The sequence below is a fragment of the Ochotona curzoniae genome, unplaced genomic scaffold (genome assembly GCF_017591425.1).
Source record: "Ochotona curzoniae isolate NIBS_2020 unplaced genomic scaffold, NIBS_Ocur_1.0 scaffold_3208, whole genome shotgun sequence".
Classification (NCBI taxonomy): Eukaryota; Metazoa; Chordata; class Mammalia; order Lagomorpha; family Ochotonidae; genus Ochotona; species Ochotona curzoniae.
The window spans coordinates 9901560-9912860 of NW_024467106.1; the positions used below are offsets into that span (position 1 = coordinate 9901560).

Here is an 11301-nt window from a genome sequence, read left to right on the forward strand (position 1 = left end):
ACCACCCCCCAATGGCTGGAGCTGAGCTAATCCAAAGCCAGGAGTTTCTCCTGGATCTGCCATGTGGGTGCAGGGTCCCAGGGCCTTTGAGCCATCCTCTGCTGTTCTCCCAGCCCCCAAGCAGAGAACCGGATTGTAAGATGACCAGTCAGGGCTAGAACCAGTTCCCCTGTGGGATAGTGGCACCTCAGGTGGAGGTCTGGTATATTACACATTGGTATTGGGTTGGCCCAGCATTTTTGCTTTCTATTGAATGCCATTTTATCTAAAATTAGAAGTTCCCCCTTTTCTATCCTTGTGATAAATATCTATCAACATATGATCATTTGTTTGTCCCACTCATTGCTTTCCTTGAATTCCGTGTCACCATGTGACGACATCCCAGGAAGAGGGATGGTGGTCCCTGGTCAGGGGAACAAGGGACAGCTCTATAGAGGGCCTGACAAGTTTGATCTTGACAATGAGGCACTGGAGGTGTGGACGGCTAGGTGGTAGGTCCCTGGAGGCCTGGCTGCAGGGCAAACCAGGCACCTGGGACCATGGGGACCTGACATTTACCAGAGTGCCAGGAGAGGTGGAGCGTTTGGCCTCGTGTCCTGCACCGGAATGCCTGGGTTCAGTCTCCATCTTCCTGCCCATGCAGACCTGTGAGGCAGAGAGGCTCAGGTGACTGGGTCCCTACAGCCCACATGTGGGACCTGGATGGAGTGCCAGTTCCTAGCTTCAGACCCAGCCCAGCCTGGCTGTTGCAGGCCTTAAAGAACTTGCTCTGGTAAGCAGCACAACACTATGAGGAAGGGGAGGAGGCTGCAGGCGGAGGTGTGGTTAAGGTGGCAGGGGACAGGGACAGAGTCGAGGAGGGACCAGCTAGGGTCTGCCTGGGGAAGAATCGGGCTACCTTCACGCCATGCTTAGGGCTGGTGGTGAGCCTGGATGGAGAATGCATATGGAAAGGGGACCCCACAGGGCTTGCTGTGCCCAGGAGGGACTGTCACTTGCTCCTGTGAGACACCCGTTCCTGAGAACGTGGGTAGCTGGGTGGACCTGCGCTGAGAGGAGCAGAGACAACTGTCAAAGGCAGGGCTGAGGAAGGAGTCCCTGTGCTGGCTTGGTGGGGAGGACAAGAAGGCACAGCAGCCATGCCAGCAGCCAGCTGTAGACTGCAGGAGCAACTGACTGGAGGAGAGCGAGGGACACCCTCATTAGAGGCCAAGGTGCAGAATGGCTGACTCCACTCCCCACTGGCTGCAGGCAAATGGCAGGGTGCAGAGAGCAGGAGAACAGGCCAACAGTCCAACCATGGGGGCTGGGGCAGCCCTAATCTGGCAAGTGGCTCCACAGCATGCCCTCCTCCTGGCTGAAGGGGCACGAATGCCAGAGGCCAAGTCCTCAGGCAGAGGCAGGTGATTGCCCCAGGGCTCCATCTGGCCACTGGACTGACCACAGCCTGCCCTGCCAAGTCCTCAGCTGGTGTCTGCACTTTTTCTGAGAGGCTCCTGGGTCTTTTGCTGTGCGTCTGTACTAGGAGGTGACTATGCACTAACTGCTGGGCATTGAACTGAGTGGTGCCAGAGGAGCCAAGGCTGCATGGACCCTGTGAAGGGCATGGTGGGAGGGCCTGGCTCTACAAAATCCACCCTGAGTTGAACAGGTGTTGGAAGCATAGAGCTGTTCAGTGCGGCTCAGCCGTGACTGGCTGGCTGCCTGGTGACCCCTGGGAGGTAGCTTCAGTGTGTAGGAAAGTTTCCTGCTCAGCCTGGCAGGAGCTGCAGCAGGGAGTTGGTAAAGACCTTGCTTCTAACCCATCTGAGCCAGGGAGGCCTTGGGAGATCATCTGTTCATCTCAGAGGGTGACCCCAGCACTACTGGCCACTAGGGCAGACAGTGTGGGTCCCTTCTGCAAAAGCACCCAAGACAGTGAATGGAGAGGCAAGGCAGGCTTAAAATAGCTAAATAAATCTTTAATATTTCTAATTGCAAATGTACAGAAATTGCACAGCCACCGAGTCTTAGAACACAACACCTTTCTCTGTACATTATTACATGGTCAAGTCTAGCCGGCGCCAGAGCTCCTGCCATGACTCTAGCGTTTGCATTGGTTTCTTTTCACATACTTACAAAAGGGGGCGCGGGGTAGGGAACTGGGGGTGGCTTGGTGGCCCGAGTGAGTAGAAAAGAAGGGCTGCTGCCCTGGGCTCTCTGGGTCCCCACAGGTCCCAGGTGGGAGGGGCGTGAGCGGGGCTCTGGCCCTGTTGTGGGCAGTCAGGAGCCTTCACTTGTGGGCAGTGTGGCAATTTCCTTCACTCTGGAGGTGAGCAAACCCGCCATGGACTTCTGGGAGGGGGCAGGCGGCGGCTTCCTCCGGGCTTGGTGGCTGGGATTGGGACCTGAACGAGGATGGTCCTTCCTCTGGCCACCTGCTGCGGGCAGGTTCTCTCCATCCTAGGCCAGTGGCCCCACTGGGGTGCCTCCAACCCAGACAGCTAACGACACGCCCACAAATGCCACAGGCAGGGGTGGGGGGATGCAACCCCCAGCTCCTGAGCCACCGCTGCCTCCTGCCCAACACTGTCATCTGGGTTACAAGTACCCATACGCACCGGCGGACAGCAGCCGTCCCGGCAGCCGGCGCAGCACCAGGGCTCGGGGACTATGTACAAGCCTTGGGGGAAGAGTTTACAGGACAAACACCAAGAACATTTACAAAAATTGGCAGACTCGCAGGGAAGATAAAAATCTGAAGTCTGTACACTTATACAGTTTTTGCACAGGTAAGTAAGGCTCTCGGCCTGAGAGCTCACAACCCCGCCCACCGTGCGCTCCTGCCCTGGGGCCCTCGCCTGTATTGCTAAGAGGTGCTCAGGCCTAGGCCGGGGGAGGTGGGGCTCCCCGGGCAGTGGGAGGACGAAGCTGGGCCCTGCCTGCGTGGCCACACTGGGGTGAAGTGCGCGGGACGGGGACTCCGTCCCCTCTACCAGCATCATCAGTGGTCTAGCCTAGAAGCCCCTGCTCCAAGGCGTGGCTCTGGCCCTGGGCCACACCTCTGGCACCTGCACCCTTCCTTGGGGGTGGGGGACATAGGAGGCGCCTCCCAGCTCTGCTGCCTAGGCAGACACCCCAAGGCCAGGCCTTTGAACTTAGGGGAGGGAAGAAGGGCCCAGGAGAGACCCACGCTCCTGCCCATCTAGGTCCCGCAAGGGGAAGGGGCAGATAAGCTACAGAATGGCCCGGAGCTGAGGAAAACCGGCCCCAGCCGAGGGTGCCCCTCCCCTGGCTGCAGTGCCGGGGCCTTCGGCTGGGGCCAGGAGGGTGAGGAGGTGGCGGCCGCACGCGGGGCCTGGTGCAGGCCGCTGCTGTCTTGGAGAGGGAGCAAGTCTAACATCCGCCAGGGCTGCTATTTCCCATGCAGTGCGCACGCTCAATTTAAAAGGCCCCTGTGTTCCAGCAAGCGAGCAAGCGGGCTTTTGTTTCTAATGCATACTGTGAAAGGAAAGAAAGTCACAGTTATCCACCTTCTCAGGCCTGTGGGCCACAGAGCTTTTTATACCGTCAACCAGGGCCAAGGCCAGCTTTCGGCTGGGGCTCACTGCCAGCTGGCCACTCGCTAAAGGGCCCAAGGTACATGGCCCCCAGGAGAGGGCAGGTACAAAGCACAATGCCCTTGGCTAGCTCCGCCCAAGTCTTTGGCATCTGGGAGCCCCAGGGTGTTGGCCTGGGCCCATGTGGCAGGGGAGGAAGGGGGCTTTGAACCCCTCCTACAGGAACAAGAACCAGGAGGAAAATACCACCAGCTCTGTGTGGCAGCACAGGAGAGAGACGGGAAAGGCAATTCTCCCTGGGGCCAGGAACAGCCCCACAGGCCCCATGTAGAGACAGGAGCTGCCAAGGAGGCCCGCCTATCAGTTGCCCCACAAGGGCAGGGCCTGCTTGCAGGGAGTCCGGTGTTCTGACCCTTGGGTCGCCCCCTCCCTGGCAAGGGCGTGGGGATGCATGCACTTAGCCAGGTGAAGAGGAAGAGGTGAGACACCACATTCAGTAACTGACACACAGGTTTCTGGCAGGCCCCTGCTCCCACCAGGCTGCCCCAAGCCCTAGCGTGCAGTCTCTTGCCCACACCCAACACACTTCTCAGACCGCCATGGAGGGGCGCCCGCCTCCCTCTGCGCCAGTCTCTGCCGCTCCCTCTGGCCTGCGGGCGGAGGGGAGGGGAGACGCTCTGCCTCCCCAGACCCCACCCCAGGCCACCGCAGTCCCCCTCTGCTGGGGCAGGTTAACAATTGCTGCTGTTTCGGAACTCGCCGTTCTCAGTGATCTGCAATTTGGTGGGGTTGGTGGGGGAGATGCCGTTACGGGCCTGCATGCTGTACCTCTCTTTCAGCTGTGTCAGGGCGCTCATGAGGCGGGCGTTGGCGGCATCCAGGGAGGCGATGCGCTTCTCCTGTGGAAGAGGTGAGCGTCAGCGTGCTGGCCGACAGGGAGGCCAGCCAGGCAGCCCACCAGCAGGCTTCTGGCTTACACAAGCAGAGTCCCTGTCTGCCCATTCCTCCCGCTCCCCCGGGACCTCCACTCTGCTCAGCACCCTTGGCCAAGGCCAACGTCCACCCAGGACCCCCAAGGAAGCAGCTGTCCCACCCCATCACAGACTGTCCTAGTTAGAGGACACGGGCCTCTGCCGCCACAGCTGTGTACTTAGAGAAGTCAAGATCCCCCCTTCCTGGGCTCTGGTGCCCTGATACCTGGGCATCGATGATCTTCTGCTTGGAGTCAACTGCAGCCTGCATCTCTGCGTGGTCCTTCTTCAGCTCCTCCTCCACTGACATCAACCTGCAACCAGAGGTGGCACCCAGTGAGCAGGGGTGGGCAGAGGGCATACAGGGCCAGAGACTACTCTCCTTCCCCTCTCCACCCCAGGCCTGCTCTCTCCATGTCCCACCCTGGGCAATGTTCCTGAGCTGAGGGGCAGGTCATGTGTCAGATTTTCACAGCTGCATGACGCTGTCAGGGCCCGCTGTCATAGCTGTGCTGGCTCCACAGCTGGGCAGCTGAACTCTGGCTTCGGCCACCGCTTCCCAGGCAGTGCCTCCTGTGCTACTGGACTTGGTCTGGCTCTGCCTGTGCCCAAGTGCACGGCTCTGTGGCTGTTAGCGGGGAGGGGCTCCACCAGCCAAGCAGCACTCAGGAGCACCTGCTATCCTTCCGGTTGGAGGGTAGAGTCCCGAAACAAAGGCAGCAGAGCAGGAGGATCCCTAGAGAATACTGTGGGCCCACTGCCCCACACAGCTGCATCAAGAAGTGGGGTCCAAAAAAAGCCCCTCACTGAAATCAAGATGTAGCATTCCACAGCAGATGAGGGAAGCGGCAGATGACATTCAATTTTTTTAAGTTTTATTTTTATTATGAGAGTCAGATATACAGCAAGGAGGAGAAAGGGAGGAAGATCTGTCCACTGATTCACTCCCCAAGCTGGAGCTGTGCCAATCTGGGGCCATCCTTGACTGCTTTCCCAGGCCACAAGCAGAGAGCTGAATGGAAAGCAGGGCCACTGGGATTAGAACCAGTGCCCATATGGGATCCTGGTGTGTTCAAGGTGAGGATTTTAGTCGCTAGCTACCACACTGGGCCCTCAGACAATTCTTATGAACACATTTTCCACACTCAAACAGTAGAAAAATGGGTAGGATTTAAACCAGAATAAAATTCTAGTGGGGAAAAAATGTCTGAAATGGAAAAAATATTGGGTAAGATCAACACATCAGGCATTCAGGAAATGACTGGCACACCTGGAGCCACAGTAATGGATCCGATAGAAAAAAAACTCCACAAGGAAGACAGTGTCAGACATGGGACAACATAAGGGGTCTCAGAAGAGACATGAGGGGGCAGGAGTCGATGCCTACAGTTCTGAGAAATTTCACCAAAGCAGATGGGAACCCAATGGCTGACAACATGATGAGAAGTATCTCAGAAACACCTCAAGGGGACCAGGCGCAATAGCTTAGTGGCTAGGGTCCTCGCCTTGCATGCACCAGGGTCCCATATGGGTGCTGGTTCGTATTCTGCCTGCTCCACTTCCCATCCAGCTCCCTGTCTTGTGGCCTGAGAAAGCAGTCGAAGACAGCCTAAGCTCTGGGACCCTGTACCTCCGTGGAAGACTCAGAAGCTCCTGGATCCTGGCTCCAGATCGGCTCAGCTCTGGCTTTTGCAGCCACTTGGGGAGTGAACCAGCTGATGGACGATCTGTTTCCTTCTCTCTGTAAATCTGACTTACCAAGAGGAAAGTTCAGGGGCTGAATAACGAGAGCTCCCTCTTGCGGCAGCCCATCCTTGCCGTGGTCTGTTTCCACGGACGTGCATACTACACACACAGTTCTCTACCACTAACAAGCCAGAAAGTGCGAAAACAGTCCAAAGTAAGGCAAGGACAGATGACTTAACCAGATCACTCAAGTGTTATCAATAACTATAAATTGTATGAACACCCCTGTTAAAAGGCAGAATCTAGTAGACCAGATAAAAACCAGATCTCATCACTAAGGTGCCTACAAAATAAAGTCACTTCATAGCTACATGAGGGGCTGCCTGCCTGCCAGGGTGAAGGGTTGAGAAGAGCCAAAAATGCCTATGGGAGCTGATCTGGCCAGGAGACCTGCAAGCCCACTCACCCCCTTCCACCACCTGAGAACACCGCAGCAAGGCAAATCCACCAAGTTCTCAACCAGCCTTGAACGTCCTAGCTGCCGTAAACAATAAATTTCTGTTTAGAAATGATCCGCTCTAAGGTGCTTTGTTGTAACAGCCTGAAGGACTAAGACCATGGGGTAAAAGTATCCAAATGGAAAGAGATATTCCATGCTAGCACTAGTCAAAGCTGGAGGAGTTATTTACAGGATACAGCCAGTTTCAGAGCAAGGGATTTTATATAATAGATCATTTCATCAACAGTGGAAACCATTTAAGTGTGTACGCACTGAGAGTAGCTTCAATGTTGATGCAGCAACCGATGAATTACCACTACACACTCAATACCCTTTTCTCAATAATTGGGAGAACAAGCACAAATAAGCAGACACAAACACTACTACCATCAATCAAATGGACCTGATGTGGACATGGGGGGAAGCCGGCCAGGAACGGTCAGCAGGAGCAGGAAGTGCTTTGAGCTGCCTCTCAGAGAACAGACACAGCAGGCGGTGCTTAGGCCGAAGAGCGTCCGTTCTTGGAACCTCATCCATGAGGTAAGGCAATGGGTTTCAAGTCACCACGATTGCTCATGCTAATCATTTTACTGTGCATAAAACCACAAGTGAAGCACACCGCAGCCAGGACCAGAGAACAGGTGGTCTAACTAGTAGAAATTTGAGGCAAAACATGAAGCCAGGTGCAGAACCTGCCTGGGTCCTGCACACCTGCGTAATCTGTCCAAGCAGATCAGTTGATCTGAGCAAACAGATCAGCTGTATAGCCGCGTAGTTCTCCCAGCTTGGCTTGAAAGCACAAGGAAGTCCACACCAGGACCTGTGGGCTGACCTGGAATGGCACGTCTACCTACGGACACCAAGGCAGGCATGCCTACATTATGCTACCCACAGGTGGGGAGAGAGATGAGGGAGGTGAGGCAGGACTTGACACAGCCCTCAACAAATTCAAGAGTTGGCATAAAAATCAGTTGCATCCCCAAACACTCCTGAGATAACCCAGGCACCCCGAGTACACCTGCTGTCCTGTACACACAGATCGCCCTCTGCCAGTTTCCACCCTGAGTAACAGCCACTCTTCTACCTTGGCACAAATCCAGGGCTGATCAGGCCCTGCTCCCTGCACCTGTGGAACTACTGAATTCATTCCCAGGGCTCCTGCCAGTCAGATGCCCGGTGCCTTTCTTGACACCCCAAATCCAGCTTCCAAACACCCCCCAGAGCAGCCCAAGACCACAGGATGCCCGGGAGGGGGCCCAGGCAGGACTGGCTGTTGCACCTGCTGATGATGCCCTTCATCTGGATGTCCTTGTCCTCTTGCTGCCTGCGCAGCCGCTCCTCGCCCTCCTCCAGCCGAGCCTGGTACTCCAGTACCAGCTTCTGAGTCGTCTCCTCTTGGCACTTGAACAGGGTCTCATACTCCTCCAGCTTCTTGGTGGAGATCCGCAGCTTGTCTTGCAGCACTGCCAGGTCCTACCGGGGGGGGGCACATGCCACAGGCACAGCACCAGGGCACAGAGAGCACAGCCTGTCAGCGGGACCCCACCCCTGCACTCAGCAGGGTATGCCTGTGGAGTCCCTTTCTGTCCAGTCAGAAAGGGAGCTAAGCCTGGCCCCCACCTAGGGGTCTCCAAGTTCCTAGCCTCACCTGTGTGGCAAGAAAGATTCAAACCCATCCTTAGGAGTCAGGGTTAAACTGGGGCCTTGACAATCTGATAATAAACGGTAACAATCTCTTGGACAGATGAGAGACATCAGTGTCCTGAGGGGTGGGGGCTCTGCAGGTGGCGAAACAGAGGCCCAAACAAGGTGACCTGTCACACAGAATGATTGGCCAACCAGTGGAGTAAGATCCTGGGTTCCCAACCTCTCCTGGCTCTCAGGCCAGGGTGGTGACAGTGGCAGGTGGACAGGAAGAGAGGTCAAGTGTAGCTGCATGGGGCTTTCCATATCTGACCCAGGGACAGGTGAACAAGCAAGAGACCACCACCCAGGAAGCCACATGGACTATAAAGCAGGGCCGGATACCATGGGACACTGGGTCAGGGCACTCCCAACCAAACCATGGCTCTTGGAGCACTGTGTGCCACGTCCCCTGCCCGTCTGCGGTATCATGGTGAAAGCAGGTGATGCAGCCAGTCAAGGATGGTGGAAGGAGGCGGAATGTAGCATGGAGATGGGCCTTGCCCGAGGCAGGGGAGGGGAGCTCTGCCACCCACGCCCCATGCCTGCTCAGGAGCTGCCGCAAGCTTTCTTAGGGCCCTGAGGGAGTCAGGAACATCCAGATGGGTGGTGGGGAAGCAGCTGCCTTTCTGGGGTCTCTGCCCTGTGGTTCCCTGGGCTTGAGCCTCCAGGTGGAGCCAAGCACATCCCCAGACCCAACCAGATGCCAGGATGGCTGGGAGGCCCATCAGAGCGCCACATAGGTGCCAGGAGGGGAGAGTGGGCGTTTCAGAACCCAGCTTCTTCCCCTGGAGGAAGGACATCCCCGTGGTGATTAGAGCCCTGGGAGCTCTGTCTGGGCAGGCACCAAGCCCCGTGGCATGCCTGTACCCTCTGAAGCTTGGCTGCGTTAGTCTGATCATCAGGTCCTGCAAGCCCTCCCAGGGGCTCTGCCGCACAGCCTGTACTGGAGACCTCATGACAAACACAGCCCCCTCTGCGGCTCCCCTCCAAAGTTCACTCACTGAAGGCCTTAACCTCTCGAACCCCGGGTGGGCAGGGGACTGGCCGCTGGAGGACCCACTGCTGCCCGCCCGGCCCAGCCCACCCCGCCCAGGGGGCTGCTTTACCTTTTCTGCTTGGCTGAGCTCCTCCTTACTCCTTAGCCTATCTCTGTGGGGGGGGTCTGGGCCAAGGCCCTCGTCTTCTAACAACTGCGCGTTCATGGTCAAGAGCCAAGCGGCCGTGCGGTCCAGGGCATTGGGGCTCACGGGTGAAGGGCCCTACAAGGAAACACAGCTGTAAGGGGCTGGAGAGGGCTATGAAGAGGAGAGCGGGGAGTGGCCCAGGGCAAGCCCTGGTGGAAGGGAGAGGCCTTGCTGACTGGCATGTGCCTGGGGGCAGCCTGGGCCCAGGAAGCCCCAAGTATGACGTGAGTGACCACCAGGGCAACTGGGCTCAGCCCCTGCCTCCTGCCTGCACAGGGACCCTCCACATTCCTGCAGACTGCACTGAGGCCCGACCAGCCTGACAGCCTTCGGGGAAGGTGAGTGTGAGACCCTGTAGGGGCCACGTCAGGGCCAACCCTGGATTCAGGCTTTCAGAGGCCTTGGAGCAGAGAGAGGCCCCTTTCCTCAGCCTCCCTCACCAGCCTGTCCTCAGGGGAGTGGGCAGAGTGGCCTGGTATTCCCTAAGGCTCTGGTGTTTGTTTCCTGGGATTCAGGCAAGAGCCAAGGGGATTGGGAGGGTGCAGTGTGTGTGGCAGGCCCTTGGTGGGGCAGGATGCGGCATCACACAGCATGGGATGGCAGCCGCAGGTGGATGTGGAATGACGACGGGTAGACACACGCCGTGGGGTGTGATGGCCCAAGAGCCTGACCCTGCCCTCTGGTCCTGCCCCTGCCCCAGCACTGACCTGCTTGTGCGCTGCCCGCGGCTTCAGTTCCGGACTGTCCCCCTTGGAGGAGGAGGACTGCTGCCGCAGCCGGGCACCCGAGCTGGGCCAATCAGGCGAGGCTGATGCCAGGCTCCCGCTCGAGGGTCGTGGGTACTGCAGGGTGCTCAGCAGCGTAGGGGGCGTCCGGCCCCGGGGGGCAGGTGGCGGTGGTGGGGGTGGCGGTGGTGGCTGGTCAATCCTCCGCTGGGGGCCGGCGCTGTTCTGCCGGGGCACTGTGGGCTGCCCACCCTTCTCAGTCAGCGACATCTGCCGCCGTGCCAGCTCGCCGGGCCGCCGCGCCAGCTCCTCCGCCGCGGCACTGAAGCTCCCAAGCTTGGCAGTGGCTGCCAGCTCCTCACTGTTGCTGTGGGAGCTCAGGGAGCTGTGGCCCTCGGAGCCGGAGTCGCCAAGGCCACGGGGCGACAGTGGCAGGCCGGCCGCCATCTGGTACACAGGGTTCTGGAAGGAGAGTGGTGCCAACAGCTGGGGCCGGCCTGGTGTGCCCTCGGAGGTACCCGGCGTGGTCGGTGTCTGGCCTGCCCGCCGCACTGTGGCCAGCCCTGCCAGGCTCACGGGGGTCGCTCGGGCTGGCCACCCAGCCACCAGCTGAGTTGCGGGCACCTGTCCGTCAGCGGGGAGGACATCTGGGCCCACTGGAGAGCCTGCCTCCCCATCCAGCGTGCGGGCGTCCTGGAGGTCCACCATGGACAGGCTCTTGCCGCCATTGGCCATCTGGAGATCCGGCTCGTTGGCTTCCGAGTAGCTCGAGCTGCGGGCAGGTGAGGGCTGGACCCCGGAGGACCTTGTGACAAAAAACAAGTCCTTGTTTTCGGGGGTTGGAGACGGTAACCGGGTGAAATCTATCAGACTGCAGGGAGACAAGCACACACAGGGAAAGAAGGGGAAAAGAAGAACCGTGAGTGTAGCCACGGCGGGTCCAGACCACAGCACCCCCCGACCTGGCGGGGCCTGGCAACCCAAGCCCAGGCTGGAAGGAAGGGGCAGGGG

At 58.3% G+C, this 11301-nt stretch overlaps 1 protein-coding gene across 2 annotated transcripts in view; it reads right to left on the reverse strand.

Moving 5' to 3' along the window:
- Positions 1 to 3030: 3030 nt before the first annotated feature.
- LOC121144857 (DAB2 interacting protein) overlaps positions 3031 to 11301 on the reverse strand; it is a 160345-nt gene continuing 152074 nt past the window's right edge. Inside the window, exons 12-17 of one of the 2 annotated variants that reach the window (XM_040963445.1) lie at positions 10273 to 11161; positions 9488 to 9640; positions 7975 to 8168; positions 4737 to 4824; positions 4368 to 4438; positions 3031 to 3480 (exon numbers count right to left, since the gene is read on the reverse strand). In XM_040963445.1, the coding sequence (XP_040819379.1) occupies positions 3471 to 3480; positions 4368 to 4438; positions 4737 to 4824; positions 7975 to 8168; positions 9488 to 9640; positions 10273 to 11161 (1405 nt within the window). In that variant the 3' untranslated portion in view covers positions 3031 to 3470. Of the gene's footprint in view, positions 3481 to 4226; positions 4439 to 4736; positions 4825 to 7974; positions 8169 to 9487; positions 9641 to 10272; positions 11162 to 11301 lie in introns of those variants that run through there. The other variant, XM_040963444.1, reaches the window with a different exon arrangement.